This window comes from Enhydra lutris, unplaced genomic scaffold, assembly GCF_002288905.1.
Source record: "Enhydra lutris kenyoni isolate GAN:26980312 unplaced genomic scaffold, ASM228890v2 scaffoldscaffold28, whole genome shotgun sequence".
NCBI classification, from domain to species: domain Eukaryota; kingdom Metazoa; phylum Chordata; class Mammalia; order Carnivora; family Mustelidae; genus Enhydra; species Enhydra lutris.
The window spans coordinates 1,809,537-1,833,713 of record NW_019154112.1 but is presented as its reverse complement, the minus strand read 5'-3'; the positions used below and the strand labels follow the sequence as shown (position 1 = coordinate 1,833,713).

The window sequence follows — 24,177 nt, the reverse complement described above, 5'->3', positions numbered from 1 at the left end:
GCTGGTGTTAACCCATCTCCCTCGGCTGGAGGACTCAGCCCGCTCCTCCTTAGGTGATTTGCAGAACAGAACTAAAGGCCCACACCTTTCTAACGTGACACAGTATGACAGAGTTGATCTCGACTCCTTTTTAAATCTTAAAAGCAGATAAAGGTCTAGCTCCATCCCTTTGCGAGTAGGGGCCGAAGGGGCGAGGACCGCCCCTTTTTGGGCGACCCGCGGCCGAGTGGGGTTAGGCCCGCCCCTTCCGTCCTGTAATGTGTCCCGCAGAACTGGGGTCTTCCTCCTGGGTTGGACCCCCGGAACTTGGGCAAGCCAGAGCTTGGGCTTTTTGTACGAGTTTGGGCCTTTTCTACAGTCAGTAACCCTCACTGTGGCCCAAGGAGCGGAACTAGATAACAGTCCTCCCACTACCAGTGTTTTTTACATCCTCTACCTCAGGGTGTGTACACTCAAGCAGGGCGAAGCTGTGTCTGGCAGAGGGGACAGAGGCTGAGGGCAGTTCCACACCCAGATACAAGGTCCCACGTGACTCAAGTGAGGCAAGGTGAGAGGCTGGGAATTGCCTAGAGGAGGGGCGGGAGATGAAGGTACAGGATGCCTGTATGGGTTTAGGAGAAGAGTTACTGAGAAAGAGGTGGAAACCAAGGAGAGGAGTGATGGAATGAATGATCCTGGTAAAGGGATAATGGAAGTACGGGGAAGAGGAGATCAGGGGCTGAAGAGGGAAGAGATACAGGACTACACAATTAAGGAGGCATGCTCCTCCCAGAGTAATCTAGCGTTCTTTCTCATTATTTTTTTTTTTTTTTTTTAAGCAACCTAATGCCCAGTTTCTATTGGAAAAGATGCGCCTAGATTCTATGTTGGGGAGAAGGGCTGTCTCAGCTTCAGTGACTAAGGAGACCGATAGGGAGGAACTAGAAAAGCAAAAGTACTGAGGCTAAATAAAGAGCGTGGGAGGACAGGGGCAGGGAGAGGGCCTGAGAGTATCCCTTCTCTTTAAAGACCCGAGAGAGGGTTGAAGGAGGGAGCTGGACTGAGGGGAGATGGGGACGGGGGCAGGAGAGCAAAAGTCAAAGAGACCAGCCAGAGGAGGGCCAGGGAGATGGAGACGTGGAGAGAAGACGACGGGTGGAGAACTCAGTGACTGGCATATAGTAGGTGCTTGAAAATACCTGGAGTTGAATGGGGGGACAAGAAAGAGGTTTTTGGAGAACAGTTGGAGTTGGAGGGAATAAACAGCGGATAAGGGAGTTAAGGAGAATGAAAGAAACCAAGTGAAATTTCCAGGAAGAGGAGAGCTGATGAAGAAGGAATGGGCCAAAGAAGGAATACAGCACCAAGGGACACACAAGCCATATGTGCTGAAAGGGAGTTGGAGGGGAAAAAAAAAAAATGCGGCTGGAGCCAGAGAGAAGGCCAGAAACGGAGGCCGAGCCCAACCGAGCTCTCGCGGGGCGGAGCTACCAGGAGGAGACTGGTCAATGCGGGGAGGAGATGCCTGAGTCCCTGGGAGGCGATTGGCAGAACGGGCCGCCCGTCACCGCCCCCTACTTCCTGGCCAGCCCCGGAAACCAGCAGGCGTTGGGGAGGGGTGGGGGGGATAGCGGCAACAGCAGCCCCAGCCCTCAGAGAGACAGCAGGAAGGGAGGGAGGGAGGGAGCTGGGGGGACAACCCCCCCACCATTCCTACCGCAATGGGCCCAGCCTCCCACTCTCACCTCCCCTCCATCGGCCGGGGCTAGGACACCCCCAAATCCTGTGGCCCCCTTGGCACCGACACCCCGACCGAGGCAGAGACACAGCCACCCGCCACCACCGCTGCCGCAGCCTGGCTGGGGAGGGGGCCAGCCCCCCGGGCCCCCCACCCCACTGAGGTGGGGGCGGGAAAGGGATGGGAGGAAGCGGGAGGAGGGTGCTGAGAGGGACTTGGAGGAGGGGATGGGGGAGAGATTGGGTCTGGGAGGCGGACTGGGGAGAGGGTTGCTGGGGAAAGGAGAGGGGCCCTGAGAGGGAGGAGACCCGGTGACCCTGTGAATCTGGAATGGGGGTGTGGATAGAGAGTCCTGAAGAGGGAATTCCTGACACCTTCCCCAATTCCTTTTCCTGCCCTTTGGCCCCACGTGACTCTTAGGGGGCTGTGGCCGGGAGAAGGAGGTTTATTGCTCTCCTTCCCCCAGCAGAATTTGCTTCCTAGGAATGCCCTCAGACACCTCTGTTTCCATCTAGGCACAGGACTTTCTCAGTGGCCATCCACACTGGGCTAGATCCTTACACACAGATGCTTTGTGGGGGGCCATGTTTTCTACATTGAGTCTGTGCCTTTGACATGTTTAATGGCTTATGTGCGGCTAGCTTCTTCCTGTGCTATCCATGGTTTGTGGAGAAACAATGTTATATTTTCCATCAGAATTGCCCATTCTCTTATGTCCATGTCTCATGTCCAGTCTTGACATTGTTCAGGTGTGTGAGTTTTGTATATTGCATCCATTATGTGGTTTCATGTTTCTTGCACATTTTATGCTTTTGCATGTTTACTTTTGCATGTAAAGATCAAGCCTTGTTTTGGTTCATATCTCGTATATTATGTCCATGATGCTGTCGTATGCGATAGTCCTCATGTGTGGGATCCTGTGGTTTAGTTGACTAGTGTACACTCCTGTTGTGATCGGGTTGACCTGTTTGCTGCATGTGTTTTCCTAGTCAGAGTACACACGACATCTATGCGTGATTCTTTGCTTATTTATCATATTTACGCTGATGTGACATGTCCACAGCATCTGTGCTTTTGGTTATACATACTACATAAATTTCATAATTTTATTGGCAGTATATTTTTGTGAGTCATATATATGCACATTAACCCATTTGGCAGTCCGTGGTGCTTATTAATCCTTGGACATTTCTGCTCCGGAGAGGGTCACTTAATGTCATGTATTAGAGAAAAAGGCAACAAGCCTACATGTCCCCAGAAAACCATCCCCAGATGCCTTACCTTGCTGACCTTCCTGGCCTGTGTTTCTTCACATACATTCTCTCTCCAGTGGCTATGGACAGCCTGTCTTCATGGAGCTCAGTGCATCCCACGGGGTCAGCCCTGCTGTGCACATTATCTGTTCCCCACTCTTTTTGCACAGTTGGCATCTTTTTGAAGACAGCAGCATCTCTCCCCTGTGGCATGTTAATCCTCATGCTGTGTTTCTCTTCTGTATGAGGTGGGATGCTCCATCTTAATTGTTGGTACTTTCCCTTCAATGTGATGGTATATTGTATGTGCATATTTCAGAGTAGGTTACGGTTAGGCTTCTTAGGTTCATTGTTTCTTGGTGACTTATCTTTTCACAGTTAATAGTTCTCGAGAGTGTAGCTATCTGATTCCTGATCATCTCTGTCATTAATTATGGCTGTGTGGGTGTGCACTCAGCATTATAATCTGTTCCACAGATGTTTATTGAGCCACCTCTCTGCCTCCTTCTGTCCAGGGTGTTGGGAGTGCCTACCCTCAAGCTGCTTACAGACTGGGAAAGGAACAGAAATGCCAGTGAGCAGTCACATACACAGTGGTGTCAAAATCAGTGGCTCTCAGACTTGTGTGCACACCAGACTCACTTGGAGGGCTTGTTAAAATACAGATTGTTGGGCCCAAGGCCCAGAATTTCTGATTCGGGAGATCTGGGATGAGGTCCAAAAATCCATGTCTTCTACACTTTGAGATCCAGTGATCAAGATAAAAGTGTAATGAAAACTTAGGCCAGGTGGGGTTCAAGAAGGCTTCCAAAGTGTGATGCTGAGCTGTGTGAGGCAAGTGAAGAGGCGGAAGGGCATTCCAGCCAAGGGAACAGCCTGTTCACAGCACAGAAGCATGAAGGATTGTGGTATGTCTGAGGAACTGGAGTTGGAGTGAAAAAGGCTTTTGTGGGGGTGTGGCCGAAGATGGAAAGAGAAGTCAACTTGCCTAAAGGGCCTGTAAACAAGACAGGGAAATGCTCAGATTTGTGTCACAGAAGGATCCCTGATTGCCATGTGGATGACGAATTGGAAAAGCAGAGTTAGGATCCCGTTGCAAATAATCCACGGGAGAAATGCTGGTCCAGACTTAACAGGGGCAGTGGGATAGAACAGCTCAGAGCCTACAGCTGTAGAGTTGGCAGATTTTCCTGTTTTTCTAGGGCCTATTAGCCTTCACTGATTGGCAATGGACTTACCTTTGAACATAGACCTTCTTGTCATTGGAAGGGAGTGCCTGTAGTCTTGCTGGGAGTGACAGGTAACACCATTTGTGATTTCTGACCCTGCCCCCAACAGTGGGGCAGAGTGGAGGAAGGAGGAAGAGCCTAGAAGGCAGGTTCTGTGTGCCTGCCTACACCTCTTCCTCCTGAACTCTGTCCTCTCCCAGAGAAGGTGATATGATGTGTCTTTTACCCTCTGCCCTCCTTTTTTTCCCCCCACTTGGCCAGGCCTTAAATATTATATTTGCCTGACCAGGTTGCCTGCAGTGTCCCAGGAAGAGGGGGGAAGGGGGCAGAAGGATTTGTTTGCCTGACTGTGGAGGGAGGATTGATAGATGGTAGCTACTCCTGGTATGTCCATGGGTTTATCTGGGAATGGGAAGGGGGGATGGGGGTGGCTGCCTTAGTGGAGAGGGGATTTTCTAGTTATGCATTTACTACATTCCTTCATCTGTTACTGGGCGTGACTTCAAGTTAGCCTTCTGGTGTGAGGGGGTCAGTCTTTGTGTTTGCATTAGTGACAGAGCCTTTATGCTTGCCAGTGCGCTCTTGAGAATGTCTGTGGGTGTTTTGTCCCTTAACCGTATCTGCTGTGTGTACACCTCTTTGTGTACATACGAGCAGCAGCTTAACTGTGTTGGGAATACAAGCTGCTTGGGTGTAAACTAGGAAGTGCTTCTTAGGAGCCGTATCATCTCAGGTAAGTTATTTAACCTCTCCTATAAAATGTAAATTGTGTGGTTCATATTTAAGGGTTTAACGTAGTCTGTAGTTCAGCGCTAATCCCACAGAGAAATACAATGCAAGCCACATGTCATTTTTAATTTTCTGGTAGATACATGAAGAAAGGGAAAAAGTAACAAGGTGAATTTAATTTTAATAGTATGTTCTATTGAACCCAGTATTCTGAAAGGTTAAAATTTCAAAGTGTAATCACTACAAAAGATTATTATGGGATATTTTACATTCTGATTTTTATTCAAAGTCTTTGAAATCTAATGTATATTTTACACTTCCAGCACATCTCAGTTCAAACGAGGCCATTTCAAGCACTCAGCAGCCATATGTGGCTGGTGGCTACCCTATCCGTTAGTCCGAAGACCTTACCAACTACAGGTGTTAGTTATTGCTGTTATTAATGTCCTCTTATCATATATCTGAGTGTGGATGTCCGTGTCTCATGTCTCTTGTCCTTGTGAATATTTCTGGAGGCTTCCAGGAGAGGGGTGGGAGAGCAGTCTTGAGCTCCTGTCCTCCCCACCCCCATCGTAGAGCGGCTTCCCTGGGCAGGTTTTGATTGGAGCCCTGACCCCATCCTATGTCTCTGGCCTTTGTCCTCATAGCTCCCCAAACCCTGCCTTCTGTGCCCTACACACCCCACTCTCCTCCAGGACCAGGCCCACTGTCCCTTGCCCTGTCCCCTGCAGGTGGCCAGAATGGAGCTGTGGCCAGGGGTATGGACTGTGCTGCTGCTGCTGCTCCTGCTGCTGCTCTTCCTGCTGCCCGCCCTGTGGTTCTGCAGCCCCAGTGCCAAATACTTCTTCAAGATGGCCTTCTACAATGGCTGGATCCTCTTCCTGGCTGTGCTCGCCATCCCTGTGTGTGCTGTGCGAGGACGCAACGTTGAGAACATGAAGTGAGGGCCGGGGATTTTGGGTGATGAGAGAACCTAAGAGTCAGAAGTGAGCAGTGGATGGGGAGGATGTTGGGTGTGTAGAGAAAGCAGAGAGCGCCCAGGGACAGGGAAGGGGAGAAGACTGCAAAGATGCCCTGAAAGACAGTGGGTGGGATGGGGGAACTGAGGCATGCAGACAAATATCAGTGGTTCCTGCTAGAACCCCTTGCCATGACTCCACAGGATCTTGCGCCTGATGCTGCTCCACATCAAATACCTGTATGGGATCCGAGTGGAGGTGCGTGGGGCTCACCACTTCCCTCCCTCACAGCCCTACGTCGTGGTCTCCAACCACCAGAGCTCACTCGACCTGCTTGGTGAGATCCTTCTCAGGGCACACCTCCCCCAGCCATGCCCTTCCTCCTTCCCCAGGATCTCCTCCTCTAGGGGTCCTCCACCTCCCCTGCATCTGAACTTTGCCCCCTGGCTCCCTTCTCCCCTTCCCCCACACAAACAAGCTAATATATGTTTAATCACCTCTTCCTCCACTCAGGTCTTCCCGGCCCCTCCCCTCAGTCTCCTTTTCCCTTTATCTCCAGTCCTTAGTAGCTGAGACCTGCTTTCCACGACACGTTGCCTCCTTTGGCCTTCACCCTTCACCTTTTGCTCTAGGGATGATGGAGGTACTGCCAGGCCGCTGTGTGCCCATTGCCAAGCGTGAGCTGCTGTGGGCTGGCTCTGCTGGGCTGGCATGCTGGCTGGCAGGAGTCATCTTCATTGACCGGAAGCGCACGGGGGATGCCATCAGTGTCATGTCTGAAGTCGCCCAGACCCTGCTCACCCAGGATGTGAGTCCCCCTGTGGAAAAGGAGGGCTGGGGGCATTGTGGAGCAGAGCAGTTGTAAATAAGCTGAGGCGCAGGGCCAGGGGGCCTCAGAGGTCCCATTACAGCGTCACAACCATATTCTGACCCCTCTGTGTATGTCTTCTTGACCCTCTATCTTCCCCAGGTGCGGGTCTGGGTTTTTCCTGAGGGCACAAGAAACCACAATGGCTCCATGCTGCCCTTCAAACGTGGCGCCTTCCACCTTGCAGTACAAGCCCAGGTAATTACTACTTCCCCTTCTGCTATGGAGCCCCCAGCTTCCACCATTCCTTTCTTTCTTGGCAGAGGCTTGTCATGGGGCCTTGAAAGGAACTGTGGGCTGTCTGCTTTTCCCTTTCCCCAGGTTCCCATTGTCCCCATAGTCATGTCCTCCTATCAAGACTTCTATTGCAAGAAGGAGCGCCGCTTCACTTCGGGTGAGGGCCCTGAGTAGACGTGGGGCTGGGGGTGGCCAGAAAGGCCATGGATGAGAGAGGCTAGAAGGGTGTCCCCACCAGGGAGGAAGATGGGTTGGTGTCAGAACTGAGATGTCCAAAGGATCATCCAGTGTGACCACACATCAACCAATAAATATTTATTAAGCACCCACCATACCCTGCTATGTGGGTAACGCTTGGTCCCTCCAAGAGGGGCTGTTACTGTCCAGTGGGAGAAATAGGCCTATGTGTGCAAGGCTGTAATAACACTTGGCAGTAAAGGCTAAACTGAGACAATGGGGGCTGAAAGGGTGCTGTTGAGGTGTCTGGACCCTGGGGGGTGGAAAAGGCTTTGTGCAGGAGGGTCTCAGAGCACGAAGTAGCTGGCAGGCAGAAGGGGCAATTGTCCAGCGTAGGGAGAACTGAACTGAAAAGTTGGGGAGGGAGTAGCAGAAGAGCTCAGAAACTGTGCCCCACCTGTGGGCAAAGGCCTAGGTAGACAGGCCATGATGGTGCTCACCCCCTCCCAGGGCGATGTCAGGTACGGGTGCTGCCCCCAGTGCCCACAGAAGGGCTGACACCAGATGACGTCCCAGCTCTGGCTGACAGAGTCCGACACTCCATGCTCACCGTTTTCCGGGAAATCTCCACTGATGGCCGGGGCGGTGGTGACTATCTGAAGAAGTCTGGAGGGGTGGGCGAGGCCCAGCTCTGAACTCCCCTCCCATCTACCCCCACCTTCCTCCCACACCTACCAGCCCAGTGTGCCCTGAAGCAGGGCCAAGCCCTCTTCCTTGTTTCTCCTCTCCCCACTGTTCCCCTCTTTGGAATCTTCAACTTCTGAAGTGAATGTGGATACAGCACCACTCCTTGCCCCTTCCCAGCTACCCCCTCCCATAGACTCTCTTGCCTTGGTGCATTCTCCACTCTGACCCCCCACCCACCTCCTGTGCCATTTTGTCTGTGGGACGGTTGCCTCCCCCTCATCTCCAGTGGCTCACCTACACGAGGGTGGGAACACACCATCCTTTCCCCAGTGGACATTTTTCCTTTGTGATCTTCTCTCCCTCTCCACCCCACATTGGCCAGTGGACTCATCCATTCCGTGGAACAATACCCTCCCACAAGTCCACAGATTCAGTGGACTTCTCCATTTGTGTGGACTCCTCACACTGTGGCTGGAAGCAATGCCTGGAACATTCCTGGCTTATCCTGGGAACACTCTTTAGCACCCTCACACTCCCTCCCATGGAGCCTCCTGTCAGTGGAGGCTGGACTTTTCTCACATAGAGGCCTCATCCTGCCCATACCCAGGTGCCCAGGGGTGAGCCTACTCCTAGATGCCAGTTTGGTCTCCACATTTCTGCTTCCCCCTGTCCCTGTGGTACGGTTCTTCAGTGGTCCTGGCCCCAATCCAGTCCCCTGCAGCCCTGCTGTACCATTCTAACCACACACAAGGGAAGAGGCAGACATCAGGTGCTGCATTCACTTCTGCTCCCTGGGGAGTTGGGGAAAGGAACTGAACCCCGGCTAGAGGGGCTGGGAGGGCTTTTAATTTATTTCTCTTTTTCTTTTGAGGCTTCCCCTCTCTGAGCCAGTTTTCATTTTCTCCCGTGGCATTAACCACTCCTGCCTCCCACCCCAGACCTGTGCCCACAAACTGGAGAGGTGGGCTGGGAGCAAAAGGAGAGGGCAGGACCCAATTTTGCGTGGTTGGTTTTTATTATCTGGATAACAGCAAGAAACCAAGAATAAAGACTGAGAGAGAGAGAGAGATCTGGGCACTTTCTGGCTGCATTTGTGAAGGCATTAAAGTGGTTCTCACCCAAGCAACCTTACCCCAGCCAGAAGACTCGGGTGGGCCCAAGGCATCCATCATCCCCCACTTCCTCAGCTCTGGAAGTTTCCATCACTCACTGCTCCTTAGTGGCAGATAACCTTATCTGCACTTCCCCACCTGGCCATCCCAGATGATTAGTGGGGCCAGTTTCTGTATAAATTAGGGGACCCGGGCTCTGGAGAGGTTCCTTTTCGGCCGTCTGAGGCCTGGACCCAGGCTGTTGTCCTCACAGGAGCCTGATGAATGACAAGGAAGCAAGCAGACACATTGGCTGCAGACTTCTGGGGCTGCAAGGGCACTGGAGAGACTCTCACCCAACATAAGTCGTTTGGGGACAGGGTACCAGAAAGGGTAAAGTATGGCTATCTAGAGACAGTGTGGGGAGACTTAAGTGTTGGGGAAGGGCTTGGGAAAAAGAGAAAGTTGAACTACAGAAAGGTATCTGGGACAGCTGGGGGCCTCTACTGGGTAATGGGGGTTCAAGCAGAGAGGGGCAGGAGGACTCACAGGCACCCAGCCTCTCCTCCAGCAGCAGCACCTGGTCACTCAGAGACTCTATCCTGTCGCTGCGGCCCCACAGCTCTGCCACCTTTTCCGGCTGTAGCTCTTCAGGGGGCATGGGCAGCACAGCCCGGACCCAGGCCCCCGCCTGACCAGCCCACTACAAAGGAAGGGACACCTCAAGTGTTGGGGGTGGGGTGGGGCGCACCCTGCTGGGAGGGCCTGGCCCACACCACCACTCACCTGCTCCAGCCGCTCCAGGCGCCCTCGCAGCTCCCAAATCTCCTGCCTCAAGTCACGCTTGTCATGTTCAGCTTCCCGAACTGAAAATAAACAGTGTCACCTACAGCCCAGTTCAGCCTGGGCCCTTGCTGCCACCTGTACTCCCACTCACCCGCCACGCTGAGGATGCTGGCACCGGTTGGCGGCTCCAGGATACCCTCTGCGCACGTGCGCCGGTCCTGGCCCAGCACCAGACCTTGGGGACAGCCACAGGTGAAGCTGCCTGCCGTGTTGACACAGTGGTGCGAGCAGAGTGTGACGCCAGTCCTACATTCATCCACGTCTAGTTAAGGGAAAGAGAGGGCTAAAGGATGGGGGCAAGCTGGCGCCTTGAGGGTAGTGAGGTCCTGACACCACTGGGGGGTGGGGGAGGGACCACTCACCCACATGACAGTGCTTCCCACCCCAGCCTGGGGCGCACTCGCACTGCTCTGGCCTGACACAGATGCCTCGGTTCAGACAGGGCTTGGCGCAGATGGCTGTGGGTGCAGAAGGGCGGTTCAAAACAGGACAGCCCGCCTCTCCAGGCCCCAGCTCGCTCCGTCCCCAGGCCTGGGAATACCCAGTCTCACCTTCGTCACAGGTGAGCGCCCCCGGATGTCGCTTCTTCCAGCCCTGGCAGCACACAACATGGGTCTGCTGCACCTCTCTCCTCACCTCCCTCCATGCCACTTGGTATATGGTCCTAGAACACAAGCCTGGCTGTGAACATTGGTTTATGGGCTTTGGTTTGGGTTCCTGAAGTTCCTGAAAGACCAGCAGGGTCCAGGCTCCCCAGCCCTCACCTGTAGGTGCTGCAAATGCGCCGTCCATTGCACACAGTCAGGTAGGGCTTATACACTGGCTGGCTGTAGGACTCGTTGTAGTGGAGGGGGACCACCAGCATCTGCTTGGAGCAGACCCCCTGACTGCACCCAGGCCAGGGAAGGTGAGAAATACTGAGTGGGCCAGGCCCTAGGGGCCAGGAATCCCACTCCCCTCAAGGCTCCACTGAGGCCCCGCCCTCCCTCTAGAGGACAGCCTCACCCCCCCCCCCCCCCCCCCCCCCCCCCCCCCCCGTTGAAGTGCCACTCGCAGCAGGTTTCCTGAAGACCTCACACCTGCCCTGTGCCCTCTGTCATCACCTCTCTTTGAGGGATCCGCCCTCGGCCCCCTGGGCTGACATCAGTAGCAGGAGGAATGACAGTCCGCCGAAGACAGTGTACAGCTCATTCCTGGACCCCATGGTTCTCCTTGACTCCAAACTCTGCAGGCTGCAGGCAAGAAGAGGTTAATGGAGGCACTTTCCCTCTCCTATAAGCACTCCAACTCCAGCCCTCCAAGAGCAGACTGCAGACTGCGGGTGCCCTCTAAGGGAGTCAGCACGTTCATCTGTACATACTTGCACTAGCCATCAGGATTGTCACTTTTAACATGACCCCTTTGTTCAGCACACCTGGTCCCCGCAGCATCATGCAAGGGCACACCCCGAAACACTCCCTCCACCCCCCTCGACACTACAGTTAACTCTCCCCGAGGACCCTCCTATCTGTAACAGGCCCTCTTGTACATTTTTCTATCTTCAAAGCCTCAGAGAAGCACCATTACATCCTCTCACACTGTACCCAAAACCATGCACCTAGAAATTGCACCTTAAATACATCCCTACTCCCTCCACCAACACCCCTCATACAACATGCCCCAACTCATACTCTATTCTAAGGCTATTCCCCATTACAGTCTCCCCACCTGTCTTTCCCACTCTCCCGGAGACTTGAAGCAGACCAGCCTCAGCAGCAGCAGCTCAGACTGGTGGGTGGGTTAGGCAGGCTGGGAAGGAGAGGAGGGGCCAGGCCAGACAGAATCCTCCCATTCTTGCTTGCCCCATCCCACAAGCCTTCAGAGTTCCTGCTTCATCTGCTCAGTGGTGTCCAAGTCCCACTACCCTCACCACCACCCCAGCAAAGGGCCCCCTAGAACTAAATTTCCAACCCTCTGAGACGTTATTTCTGGACTTCCCAAATCAGCAGAGGGTACTGGCTCTGTACCACCACCAGTACCTCTGGTCCTTGCCACATCCTTCAACCCAACACAGACTTGGGGAGAACTGGGGTGGGGGGAGAGAACTGGCAGAGAAAAGCACGGTCAGGTCATGGGAGAAGAGGCAAGAACAGCTGAAGAAAGAAAGGAGGGCAAGTCATTACAAAAGGCCAAGGGGGGATGGACAGCCCAGGGCACTAAAGGGAAATTGCCCCCCGTTTCTTGATGACATTTGTTAGGGCCTGGGGGGGGCAGAGTTGAGTCAGCCACCGCCCCCCATGCAAGACTAGACAGGGCCCTATTGTCTCCACCAAAATTCCTTCTTTCAAGGAAGAGGAGGCTCATTGTCCAGCCTCTCACCCAACTGTGGCCTACAAAGGTCGAAAAGGGGCGCAACAAATGCCCACCCTGACCCTTAGCCCCCTTGTCTAGCCTGGGGGTGGCAGGCGCATTCCACACATGAGGCTGGGGCACAAACCACTGGAGCTCTGGGCTCAGCCCCCCCAAGCTTAGGCTGGGACAGGAAGAGAATTGTCCTCTGCAGGAAAGAACCCACAGAGAATCAGGAACCCACACAGAATGGGCATTTAGAGAGCGGAAACACCAAGGGGGTCCCACCCCAGACCAGGCATCCGGGCACCCAGACCTCAGGCTCTCCATCCCCACCCTCCTTGGGGAGCCAGGTCCCCCTTACCTGGAAATGAGCCAAGCCACACTGAGGAAATGGAACTTTATTTCCATTAATACAGGGTTAACACCCATTCAATGGTAGCTAAAAGAGGGGCTGGGGCCTCAAAGAAACTAGGCTCCCAGGGGGTACCCCAACACTGAACGTAGGGACTGGGGGATCCCCAAACCTGAGATGGGCCTCACAGGCCATAGATATTCCCCAACACTGACATTTCAAGAACGGAACTGTCCCCATAGGGGAGCCTCAGAACCCCACTCTCATGGGTAGTCCTTCCTGGGAGTTGGGAGAGCTGAGGAAAAGGGAACATGGGGAGAAGAGAAGCTAAAAATGACCTGAGTGGCCTAGAAGGAGACCCCTGTAGCGGGTAGGGGCTGGGTTCTCCTTCCGTAACAGCCAGAGACGGAGGGTCGGCGGCAGCAGCAGCAACAGCAGGAGCAGCCACAAGTTAAAAACCTGGTTTCTCTCTTCCCAACCTTGGGCTTGGGAGGCTGAGAGAGCACGGAGCAAACCCCAGACATGAGCTGGGGGAACACCAGGATTTGTCATGTACAGAGAAGAGGAGGAAGGGGTCATGGGAGCCCTTGTTGGTGCAGGTAGTGTGGGAACAATGGGGTGGTCCCAGGCACATCAGAGCCTGACATTTGCCTTCCAAGGCCACCACTTGGTTTCTGGGCTGGGGAGTTCCCGGGGGATCTCTGAGGACATCCTCAGGAGAGCCAGGGTTCAATGCAGGTCTCATAAAGGGTACGGTTGGAGTGCCAGGCCGTGTGGGCGATCCCAGCCATCGGACACCTCACTATGGCTCCCCGGGCCAAGAGTGTCTTCAACCCAAAAGAATCCCGCAGATAAACCTTCAAGGTGGGCAAAGGGTCACAGCAGACAGACAGATGAAGAAACAAAATGAGTTCCTGCTGGTGTCCTGGGTCCCCTCTCCCCACAGGGTGAACCCTTCCGCGCTCAGGGGTCGGTGGCAGGGAGGGCTACAGACTGAGGTGGGACAGAGCATGAAGAAAGGGGACACAATCCCAGGGGGCTCACCGGTTGCTCCTCCATCTCCAAGACCGTCTCATTGGCGTCATAGAAACCAAAGAAGCTACAAAGAGATTGAGGGTGGGCAGAGGAGGTTATCAGGAGAGCTGGAGAAAATCAAGGTAGGCTAGGGGACTTCGGGAACTCATGGCCACAAGACACTCAAAATACTTAATTAGGTATCATGTGCCTCACGAGGTGATACACTGGAACTATAGCAAGGCTTCTGCAGATTCCCATCAAAAATGCGTGACCTGAACCTACTCCTGAGGAAACAGCCGACAAACCCTGAGGGACATTCTACAAAATGTCTGGACCACACTCCTCAAAAATTTCGATGTCAGAGACAAGTAGTCCAGAAAAAAAGACAGACTAAAGAGCTATGCAAGTAAATGTGACTCATGATCCCAGGATGGATCTTGCAATGAATTTTATTCCCCCCTATAAGGACAACTGGAAAATACCTGAATCAAGTCTATAGAGTAGCCTAGCCATGTTAAGTTCCTGACTTTGATCACGGTATTGGGGCTACGTAAGGAATGTCCTGTGCACAGCAGACAGGCAGACATATTGCAGTGTTAGGGATAAAGAGACCTCATGTCTACAACCTATTCTCAAACAGTTCACAAACACACCTATACCCTGTATCTGTATAGAGAACAGAGGAGGGCAGAAACATGGTAAAATGTTAACATTTAGAAAATCTAAATGAAGAATACATTAAGATTGCTTTTGTAATACTTTGGTAACTTATTAAGTATGAAATTATTCCCAAATATAAAGGATAAACAGGTCTTAAGATTCTCAGAAGCAGTATTTAACTGGCATGGGCCGTGAGAGGGCACTGGCCATGACAAACAAAGGCTAATAGTATTAAGTCCAATAGGCTACGGGAGCAAAGAGAGGCCACTCGCCTGGTTCTAGAGCACCAACAAAGGCTTCCCAGTGAGGACTCTCCCCTAGGGAAGGCTGTTCCCCAGGCAAATGAAGAGCAGGAGCCAAGGTACAGAAGTGAGGCCCAGCTGGGTGCTGGGGGGAGCTGGGCTGGAGGCCGAGAGGCCATGCTGAGTTGGGCTGGAGGCCGGGAGGTCATACATTTCACCAGGTGTAGGAGAGTAGCAGGGGCACACAGACCTGGGTTTGAACTCCAGCTCTGCCGCACACTCCCAAACATGTGTGGCTGAGCGTATTATTCTCTTTGTCCCATATAAGAATACTTCCTTTGCAGAGAGGAAGTGAAACCCCGTGGTTAAGTCAGATAGCCTGACTTCTCAAGTTACTGACTCTATGAGGATTGAATAAGGTTTATTTGAGAAGTACTTGGAATCGTGCCTTGACATGTAAAACATGCCATGTAATTGTGAGCTATTACTACCTTCACAGGGTTGTGGAGGTAAAAATGAGAAAAAACAAATCCCATCCCATGGAGTCCCATGACTCCTTCACTTAAAATCTTCCAAGGCCTTCCCATCTCACTCAAAAAGTCAAGGGCCATGGTTGCTAAGAGCTGGGGCAGGGGGTGGGGGAAAGCAGGGATGGGGAGTTCATGTTTAATGGCTATGGAGTTACAGTTTGGGGAAAAAAAAAGTTTTAGAGATGGATGGTGGTGATGGTTACACAAGAATGTCAATGTGCTTAATGCCACTGAAGTGTACACTTAAAACGGTAACTTTTATGTTATATTTTAGGGGAAAAAAAAAATCAAGGCCTGACTGCCCTACAAAGGCTAAACATCACTGGATCCCTACTACCCCTTTCATCTCCTCTCCCGCCCTCCCCAGCTCCCTGCACTCTAACCACTGGCCTCCTTATTCCTCACACCTGCCCCAGGACCTCTGTAGATGCTACTCCTTTCCCGGAGTCATCCCCCTGCCCCACCAGATTGTTCCACAGCTCCTTCCTTCACTTCAAGTTTCTACTCAAATGGCAACTCTTCCAGGACCTGTCTGGCCATCATCTGACATAGGCTCCAGTTATCTTCTAATCCCTTCCCCTGCCTTGTCTTATTACCACCTGATATATGTATTTACATTTATTACATCTCCTGCACTACCAGATCGTAAGCTACGTAATAGCAGGGACTTCTCTCTCATTTACCCCTGCATCCCAGTGGCCCAGAACAGTGCCTGGGCATACATACAGTGCTCAATAAATATTCATTAAGGACTAAAGTAGCTTAGGTGACATTTTAGATCACTCATGATGGTCTGCAACAGAGGCCCATACATAGCACAATGGAACCACAGATTTTCCTGAGGTACAGGATGGAGGGGACGGGGCTGGAGGCTATTACGGAAGTCCAGGTATGTAAAACAGGTGGGAGGAAACATAAAATGGCATGGAACTATACACATCCTACTAATGACGACTTCCTGGTTTTGATACTGCGCTAGAGTTACATAGGATGCAATTGTGGGGAGAACCGGGCGAAGGATACATACCCAGGACCTCTCTACACTATCTTTGCAGCTTTCTACGAATCTGCAATTATCTGAAAGCTAAAAGTTTTTACAAGGCAGGGGTTTAGGGATGGAGAGGAAGCAGAGTCTGGAGGACGTAGCGACTGGCTGGATACAAGGAGTTGAGGGATGATGATTCCCACGTTTTGGTCTCCAGTGACAGGATATGTGGAGGGTGGGGCATGCAGGCCTGAGATAAATATTACTGGGGATTGGGGGATGTCCTTAGCCAATCTTCAGGCCACACAGTCCCTTATTACCTAGACTGCCAGGGGGTAATAACACCATCATCAGGGCCCCCAATCAGCACCAGGCGGCCCACACGAAGAAAGTTCTTCCTCCATGCTGAAGAGTGGGAAGAAAAGAGCTTGCGTCAGTCACAGGGGTCAGGCCCTGTTGGAGAGGCAAACATAGGGGGTCAGAGAGGCAGAAAACGGGACCCAGGTAGGAGCCTCGGGTCTCACCGGTGGCATTGGGATGATCTCTTTCCCCATTAATCAGGGCCAGGAAGCTGCTGGCATTGAGGTACAAGTCATCATGGTGAGGGTCTAGGTACAAAGAGCAGTGAGAAAGACAGTCAGAGAAGCAGGGAAAAGAGGTAAGACCAGAGGCTGAAAGGCCAATCAGGGACTACAATGATAGACAAGGTGACTACTAAGAGTAGCAATAATAGGAATTGTGAACAAGAGAGCAAACACCTTTATCCAGCACCTAGGATGCCAGGTACTGTTCAAAGTATATTACGTATATTACATGTTAATTTCTTTAATCTTTACAACCCCCTATAGGGTAGATACTATATTATTATTTCACAGATACAGAAAACAATCACAACCAAATATTTACTATCTGGCCCTTTAGAGAAAAAGTTTACTGACCCCTGCCCCAGACTAACTCTGAAGCAGTAAGGTAATACACAGAAAGTGTTCTCAATAGTGCCTAGTCACACAGTTATCTTCAGCATCGCTGAAGTAATCTTCAGCATCACTGTTGGTTATGGTACAAGGGGGAGCAGCAGACCCTACCCCCCCAGGGTGCCCCTCCATGCAGACCCCAGTTTGGTATCCCCTATTCACCGTGCCAGTAGTTGCAGATGGAGAATTCTTGGCCCCAGGGGCTGTAGCAGATCCGGTAGAGATTAGACCTCATGGAGGTAGGGAAGAGCCACTTCAAATAGTCCGTATCTGGCAAGAGAACAGCAGAGTCCAGTGGCCCCAAACTTCTGTGTCCCCAAAACTCAGGGCCCTCTCTGGAGCCCACCATTCCCACTCACCTCCATACTGTCCCATTTGTGGAGAGGAGAGAGAGATGAAAGAATCCACGTTGTGCTCCTCCATGACGGACAGCAGTGCCCGGCACACCAGGCCCCCTGGAGGCAGAATGCCACATGAGGCTGGGACTTAGGGACAGCCAGGCCAACAGCCTCCCAACATGCTCCCCGCCCCCAGCGTGTCCGTAAGAAGACTGAAGCCCAGAGAAAGCAGGCACACCTTGTGGCAAAAAGTTATATGTCGTGAAAGTAACAGAGCCAGAATTAGATTCTGGGTCTCCCCACTCTACCTGTAGGGTGCTTTTTACTCTCCCATTATCCCTTATGTCCAAGAACCATGGGTAATGGCAAAAGGGGGCAGCAGCATGGGGAGCCTTCCTCCCACTGAGGACACAGAGATAAGACCCAGGTGCTGAGGGAAGTCAGAAAAGTAGGGCTCAGGTACTAGGGCTCTGGCTAGGAATAACCAGGTTCAGAAAAGGGGACACCAGGAAGTGTCCCTCAGGTAAGGATCAAGCCTCAGATAGGGCTTAGAAGTTGGGAGGGGGAGGGCGCCTACCCTGCGAGTAGCAGATGAGATGCACCCCTTCAGGGGCCTCTGCCATGATGGGGGCCACAGCCTCTCCGAACCCTTGCACCTGTTCCCACAAGGGTCGCAAGCTCTCTCTTCCATCGAAGAGATCGAGCACTGTCACCACAGTCCCAGGGTGTGTCTGTGGGAAGGGGGCAATGCTGCAACAGGGGATGGACTATGAAGCCCCTCCACACCGCCCCCTGGCCAGCGTCCTCATGCCTATGGCGCCCTGCTATGAGAACCAGGGATCTCATCCTCCGACTCTCCCAACGCCAGCACCAGCTCCTCTAGGAACTGAGCAGGCCCGGAAGCGCAGCTTTCAGTTCCCCATTCTCCTTCCCCCGTCACTACAGTCGCCTCCAGCGCCCCACAACCGAGTGTCCCCTGCCAGACCTCGTTGATGTATTCCAGCAGGTGGCGGAAGCTGTACGAGCTGTCAAAGAGCCCGTGCACCACGATGACCGGTTTGTAGGAAGCGCGATGGGGCGCAGGGGCTGCTGGCAGCAGCGGCGGCGGCAGGAACGGTAACAGGAGCAGAATCCCCGCCGGGGGGAGCCGCAGCCGTCTGAGGCCCAGCATGCTCCCGCCTGAGAAGGGGGCGATGAGGGCCTGTGAGAGAGATGACAACACGCTCTCCCCTCGGAGCAGACGCCCGGCAATCAAGATTCCCCCCCCCCCCGACCGTGCTCACTCTAGGTCCAGGTCACAAAATAGCCTACTTTGAACTTACTTCAGGACTGTAGGGAAACACACCCCCCTACACGCACCGACGCACACCCGAAACCCCGCCCCCAACTCAGCCGGGACTCAGTCCCTAGGCCCAGGATCTTCCTAATGCATCATGCCAGCCATGCAAGACCCTGGCTTTTGCCAAGAAAGACCCCTGAGCAGCAGCGCAGCTCCTGGAGAATGCAAGCTCCCACCTGGCCTAGGTCCGTGAGCCTGGCTCCGCCTGCTATTTACTTCTCCCTAGACTGGAACCCGCGGGGGGGAGGGGAAGGGTGTAAGGACAGCGCGCGCAGGGGAATGACGGATGGGAGAGGGGAGACTGCTAGGGGTCGCGCTTCGCCGTCACGTCCGGGGCTTTCCCTGGCAACCGTGCCGGCGTCCCCTGAAACGCAGGCCGGGACCGGAGGGGCAATGGAACATTCCACTGCATTCCGGGAGCGGGGGAGGAAGTAGGCTGACCGATCCATTTAGGCCGGTGGGGAGAGGAAGAATCGGCAAACATATCCTGGGAATCTAGAGAAGGCCGGTCCAGGCCCTGCTGCACCAGCGAGCCGAGGGTCCGATTTCCTGGCCTTGATTCGCCCCACTTCCCAATTCAGGCGTCCAGCTCCGCTGCGGAACATGAAGTTCTCCCTCCCCCAGGGTGGGCGTGAGGGAGAGGGCGCTGGGGAACAGACTGGGGAAAGGCAGTCCTCCGCATTTCGACCTACGCCGGATCCGGGCTGAAGCCAGCCCAGGCTGACCCCTCCCCACCCCTACCGGCCAGCCGCCGGCCCCAGGTCAGCGCCTTACAACTGTTCATTATGAAGTGCGTGTAGTGCCCTTGTCTCCAGGGACGCGAAGAGTCCTCGAGGCCCCTCGAGCTAAAAGTGCTGCCTGGCCCAGTTTCTCCCGGCCTACTCTACTCCGCTCCCGGTATACGACCCACCTCCAAGGGGCGGAGAGCCCCTGGGGCAGCGCTGACTCACGCTTGCGTGGTTTCCACCAGTCTTTCAACTTGAGGGACCCCCCACAATCTGCCCTTGGCTGGGAGCTCTTGTGGGCGGCTTGCGACGCAGACCCTCGCACCGCATCCGGACTTCCACGCTCCAGGTGTCCTGCACCTCCGGCCGCGACCCCTTTCCCGATACCTAGGTGGGCTTTTACTTAGCATTTAAAAGCGTTCCCCTTGAGGAAAAAGGATTTCGAAGCTTGTCTGAGTCCCTCCCTCTAGTCACAAGGTCTTTGCAAGTCTAAAGTTTCTCAATAAAACTGACGTGGGCCGAGAGGTGTGTGATGTGAGGGCGGGGTGGCGGTAGGGGGTCCGGAGCTCACGGGAACACGAACGCGAAACCAGAACGACCAGTTCGGGGCCCTGACCTAAATGTCAGGAGCCTAGGACTGGTCCAAGTGAGGGCTTCAGCTCTGTAGCCTCGGCTTGGACGCGGAGGGGAAGGACACAGCCGGAGAAGGCGACTCAGTGGGGGGATGGGGAATACTAAACTGAAGGTGGAGGCAGGGGAGGGTTAATGATTCCCCCGACTGTGCTTTTGCGAAAAGCCCAAGTCCTGTAAATCCGGGTAGACTGCCTACCTTCACCTTCCTCCCCTTGTAAGCGCTCACAAGATACAATGAAGAAATAAAAGCCCGCAATTAAAGCTGTGCTCCAACCTCCCCCCGCCCCCCACCACATACACTCCTGTCGATTCAGGAGGTGGCTTTGCATCTTGGCAGGGGTGGTGGGTGGGTGGGATCTGAACACTGATGTGCCCAGAAACTCTAAGAAGCCCAATTATCGAAGGGGGAAAGGGAGACCAAGCACATACTCCCAAAATGGAGTTGCCAGAAATGAGCTGATCCATCCCCTCCTCCCAAAGTGCTGAGCTCCTTCACTCCGGAGAAAAAGGTGTCTCTGCATCCCCCCAGCTTCCTCTCTGTCTGCCAACCCTCACGCCCCCAGCCACAGGCCCAGCGGCTGCTGAACCACTGTAGACCCAAGCCCCTGGCACTTTACCTGCAGTTCACCCCAGGCCATAACCCTGGGAACTCTTCAAGCCATCGCAGGTCTCAACTCTGCAGTTCTCTCTCATATACAGTTACCTTTCCTAAAGTGGGGGAAAGTAGAGCTAAGGATTTGGAGGAAGATCCTGAGAACTTGTAGGGATTCTGAGGGAAGCTGAGGAGGGGGGCCCTGGACTAGGGTGAATGAGATCCGGTAGGGACTGGGGTACTGAATCCACTGAGCACCTGCTCACTTCCTCCCACAATATAATCACTACAGCCAGTCTTCGAGGGGAAGACTCTAGAGAGTTCTGCCTCCCTCCTTCCTTCCCTTAGTCCCACCCGCCTCGCCCGGTCTTGCTTGCCTCCCTGTTTCCATGACAACTCCAAGGGAGCCCAAACTGGGGGCTTGAATGCCAGGGTGAGAGGAGGAGAGACGGAGTGAGGGTACCTCGGAAACTGTCCCCCTCCCTCTTCTCGGTCCCTTTAAGCTCCCCCCCCTCCCTGCTCTCCCTCCGCCCCCCCGCCGCTGTCTTCATCTCTCCATCTCTGTGCCGCTGCCGGCTGCGCAATCTGCACACCGAGACTCCGACGCCAGACAGGGACCCCACTCCCGCTACAGGGACCCTGTCCCAGTGAAACCACAGGCATGTCATCGGAAAAGTCAGGTAAAAAACAACAAAACCTGCCCTTTCCACCATCTCCAGACTCTTCCCCCCTCCACCATCCTTGGCCCCAAACCTCTACCTCCCTTACCCCTCCCTGGGGGGGTGGGGGTGATTCTGTTTCATTCCCCTTCTGTCCAGCTCTCAACCCCCCATCCCCCTTCTCCTTCTATATCCCTCCCTTCTCTTCCTTTCCTCCCTCCAATCTCAGCCTTGTCCCCTTGCCAACAACATGGAAAGGGGACAGGTTGAAAGGGTGAGGGAAGTAGAAGAGTGGCCTAGCATCAGCCAGGTACTGCAGGGACAGCAGCATTGGGAGTGACAGATGGACAGATGACATTGGCTTGCATGGGGACATCCAGTGGAGACATATAAAGATATGATCAAACGGAGGTTGTTAGGGGAGTAAAACCCTTCTTTATCTGCCCTAAAAGAGGTACTGGAATTCCCAGAGAGGCTAGGGCACCCCTCCCCAGGGCAAGAAGGCAGAGTGGAATATGTCGTCCTCCATGTGTTTATACAACTGTTGAATTAAGCACATGTTAACACTGTGTTGCATGTCTACACATGTGCACACTCAGGACTAGCTCAGATGGGCAAGTCCGAGGCAGCCATAGCTTTGGTGGCAGGTGAAAGCTCTGGGCACATTACTGAAGACAGAGAAGAGTGGAGGAGAGTTGCGACCTCAAAATCAGATTGAAAAAAAGAAGGGGGGGGCAGATGGCCTAGATCCAATCCCTTTCCTGCCCCAAGACTAAGAGATGCCTTCTCACCCATCTCCTCTGTCTCTCCCATTATCTTTCTCCATCCCTGGCCCTCTGTGTCTCCCCCTTATCCCCTTCCTTATCTCTTCTTTGCCTGTCTTGCCTCTGTCCCATACCCTCTCCTCCGCTCACCACCCCCAGGCCTCTCAGACTCAGTCCCTCACACCTCTCCACCACCCTATAATGCCCCCCAGCCCCCAGCCGAACCCCCCGCCCCACCCCCACAGGCAGCCCCCTCCTCTCACCACCACCACCACCACCACTACCACCAGTCCGGGACTGCCACCCTCCCGCGCTTAGGGGCAGGCGGCCTGGCTTCTTCCGCGGCCACTGGTCAGCGTGGTCCCTCATCTTCCGCCACTCTGCCGCGGCCACCACACCACGCCCCGCCCGGCCCGGCCGCCGGGGCGCCCCCACCTGGCTGCGCTACCTTGCCCCGCATGCCACCCGACCCTTACCTGCAGGAGACTCGCTTCGAGGGCCCACTGCCCCCGCCGCCTCCAGCCGCCGCCGCTCCGCCCCCGCCGGCGCCCTCTCATACTGCCCAGGCTCCCAGCTTCGTGGTGCCCACGCACACGGGGGCGGTAGGCACGCTGCCACTGGGGGGCTACGTAGCCCCTGGCTACCCCTTACAGCTGCAGCCTTGCACTGCCTATGTGCCGGTCTACCCGGTGGGCACGGTGAGTACAGGGTGGACAGGGGCCCGGGAGGAAGGGGTGGGGACACATTGCGGGGATGAGGGTGGGGGCTGGTGGGATAGAGAGGGGGGGGGGGGGGGGGGGGGGGGTTTCTGGCAGTCAGTTGGGGTCAGAGATTAGGGTCTGGGAAGGGGAACGGAGCACAGAAGTCCAGAGGAGGTTCGAAAGAGGGAAAGGAGAGAGGGGGAGAAGAAATGGAATCCCGGGACCAAGGAGGAGAAAGGAAAAGAAACCTGGAACTGACTGATTAGGGAAGGCCAGGCAGATATTTGGGGAGAAGAAACAAGGCCTGGAGTGATCCAAGACAGCGCTGGTATGGCCATACCTTACGGGGAGGGAATGTGGAGACCACTAAGAACATAGGGCAATCACAGCAATCACGAAAAGAGAGGAACCTACAGGGAATTTATGGGTGTCATGGAAGGGTAGTGGATGATAAGTTCTTTTGAGAATCAACGTCCAAGAATGGTGCTTTAAAAACCACTCTGCCAGACGCAGAATGTTGGTGGGCTGGGAGAGGATGGGAATGACGTCCTGTCCTCTCCCTGCATCCTTCCTTCCACAGCCCTATGCAGGAGGGACCCCGGGGGGAACAGGAGTAACCTCCACGCTCCCCCCGCCGCCCCAGGGCCCAGGGTTGGCCCTGCTGGAGCCGAGGCGCCCGCCGCACGACTACATGCCCATCGCGGTGCTGACCACCATCTGCTGCTTCTGGCCTACGGGCATCATCGCCATCTTCAAGGCAGTGCAGGTGGAAGGGGAGTCGAGGGTGGCGTCTGGGAAAGGCGGCCTCACTCGGGTTTTCCTATTCTAACGGAGTGCGGGATGTTCAGGGGAGCATCTCAGAAGGAACAGCGGCTCTGATCCTCTTCCTTCTGCCCTTCCCCCGCAGGTACGCACGGCCTTGGCTCGCGGAGACATGGTGTCTGCCGAGATCGCTTCACGCGAGGCCCGGAACTTCTCCTTCATCTCCCTGGCGGTGGGCATTGCAGCCATGGTGCTCTGTACTATCCTCACCGTAGTCATCATCATCGCCGCGCAGCACCACGAGAACTACTGGGATCCGTAAGGGCTCACGCGGCCCGGCCCCACCCCGCGCCCCTCAACTTCCCGAGCGCGTTCTGCAGCCTCGCCGCGGATCCAGTGGGTGCCCCGCACACCTGCCTCTGGAGCCACCAAATTTCGATACAACCTAAACTCGGCCTCCACGGAACTTCTCGCCTTGAGGGCACGCTCCGAATCCAGTTCCTCAGGAACCCCGGAAAAAAACCCACCCCCAGAAATGCCACTTCCCGGGATCCCCGCCAGATGCCCGGCCCTCAGTCACTCCAGTCCCCCGCCTCTAAATGCACCCCCTCCCCCCCCGAGCTCCCTCGGTCTCCGATCCCCAGCCGAAGACCCGTCCCCAAAGCCCCGCCTCCTCTATAGGCTCCGCCCCGGCTCTGACAAAACCCCGCCTCCAGGTCGGCAGGCTCCGCCTTCTTTTCCGTCCCCGCGGGGTGATTCAGTCCAGTGATTGGGTTGTGG

The 24,177-nt window shown here is 54.5% G+C and overlaps 3 protein-coding genes across 6 annotated transcripts; 2 read left to right on the top strand and 1 right to left on the bottom strand.

Moving 5' to 3' along the window:
* The first annotated feature begins 4,282 nt into the window (after window positions 1-4,282).
* LOC111152218 (1-acylglycerol-3-phosphate O-acyltransferase 1) lies at window positions 4,283-8,925 on the top strand. The gene is made up of 7 exons (XM_022510618.1): window positions 4,283-5,350; window positions 5,660-5,868; window positions 6,091-6,224; window positions 6,520-6,695; window positions 6,858-6,953; window positions 7,077-7,149; window positions 7,680-8,925. Exons 1-7 carry the CDS (start codon window positions 5,231-5,233, stop codon window positions 7,862-7,864), a joined length of 993 nt encoding a protein of 330 aa, XP_022366326.1. The 5' UTR covers window positions 4,283-5,230; the 3' UTR covers window positions 7,865-8,925.
* Window positions 8,926-8,996: 71 nt separating this feature from the next.
* LOC111152217 (epidermal growth factor-like protein 8) lies at window positions 8,997-18,396 on the bottom strand. Of its 4 annotated transcripts, XM_022510615.1 has the most exons (13): window positions 17,244-17,261; window positions 17,047-17,154; window positions 16,435-16,518; window positions 16,231-16,315; window positions 13,521-13,575; window positions 10,897-11,025; window positions 10,558-10,680; window positions 10,345-10,457; window positions 10,156-10,251; window positions 9,885-10,055; window positions 9,734-9,813; window positions 9,497-9,650; window positions 8,997-9,225 (listed from the first exon to the last, which is right to left on the bottom strand). In XM_022510615.1, the coding sequence occupies exons 4-13, from the start codon at window positions 16,259-16,261 to the stop codon at window positions 9,149-9,151; spliced, it is 1,029 nt and encodes a 342-aa protein (XP_022366323.1). In that variant the 5' UTR covers window positions 16,262-16,315; window positions 16,435-16,518; window positions 17,047-17,154; window positions 17,244-17,261; the 3' UTR covers window positions 8,997-9,148. The 4 variants fall into 4 exon arrangements, with proteins under 4 accessions (XP_022366323.1, XP_022366321.1, XP_022366322.1 ...); XM_022510613.1 differs by having other exon boundaries at window positions 9,162-9,650; XM_022510614.1 differs by lacking the exons at window positions 13,521-13,575; window positions 16,231-16,315; window positions 16,435-16,518; window positions 17,047-17,154; window positions 17,244-17,261 and having other exon boundaries at window positions 9,162-9,650; window positions 10,897-11,040.
* Window positions 18,397-21,104: 2,708 nt separating this feature from the next.
* Window positions 21,105-23,922, top strand: LOC111152394 (proline rich transmembrane protein 1). Its single transcript, XM_022510923.1, has 4 exons — window positions 21,105-21,191; window positions 22,094-22,632; window positions 23,216-23,401; window positions 23,543-23,922. The coding sequence occupies exons 1-4, from the start codon at window positions 21,173-21,175 to the stop codon at window positions 23,717-23,719; spliced, it is 921 nt and encodes a 306-aa protein (XP_022366631.1). The 5' UTR covers window positions 21,105-21,172; the 3' UTR covers window positions 23,720-23,922.
* The last annotated feature ends 255 nt before the right edge of the window (window positions 23,923-24,177 follow it).

Coding starts and splice junctions, on each gene's coding strand:
- LOC111152218 (XM_022510618.1), top strand. CDS start 5,231: ATGTATATTTTACACTTCCAGCACATCTCAGTTCAAACGAGGCCATTT. Junction 5,869..6,090: donor CGCAACGTTGAGAACATGAA/GTGAGGGCCGGG, acceptor ATGACTCCACAG/GATCTTGCGCCTGATGCTGC. Junction 6,954..7,076: donor ACCTTGCAGTACAAGCCCAG/GTAATTACTACT, acceptor CCCTTTCCCCAG/GTTCCCATTGTCCCCATAGT.
- LOC111152217 (XM_022510613.1), bottom strand. CDS start 16,261: ATGATGGTGTTATTACCCCCTGGCAGTCTAG. Junction 10,681..10,896: donor GGCGGATCCCTCAAAGAGAG/GTGATGACAGAG, acceptor GCCTGGGTGCAG/TCAGGGGGTCTGCTCCAAGC. Junction 10,056..10,155: donor TGGGAAGCACTGTCATGTGG/GTGAGTGGTCCC, acceptor TCCCTTAACTAG/ACGTGGATGAATGTAGGACT.
- LOC111152394 (XM_022510923.1), top strand. Junction 22,633..23,215: donor CGGTCTACCCGGTGGGCACG/GTGAGTACAGGG, acceptor TTCCTTCCACAG/CCCTATGCAGGAGGGACCCC. Junction 23,402..23,542: donor CCATCTTCAAGGCAGTGCAG/GTGGAAGGGGAG, acceptor CTTCCCCCGCAG/GTACGCACGGCCTTGGCTCG.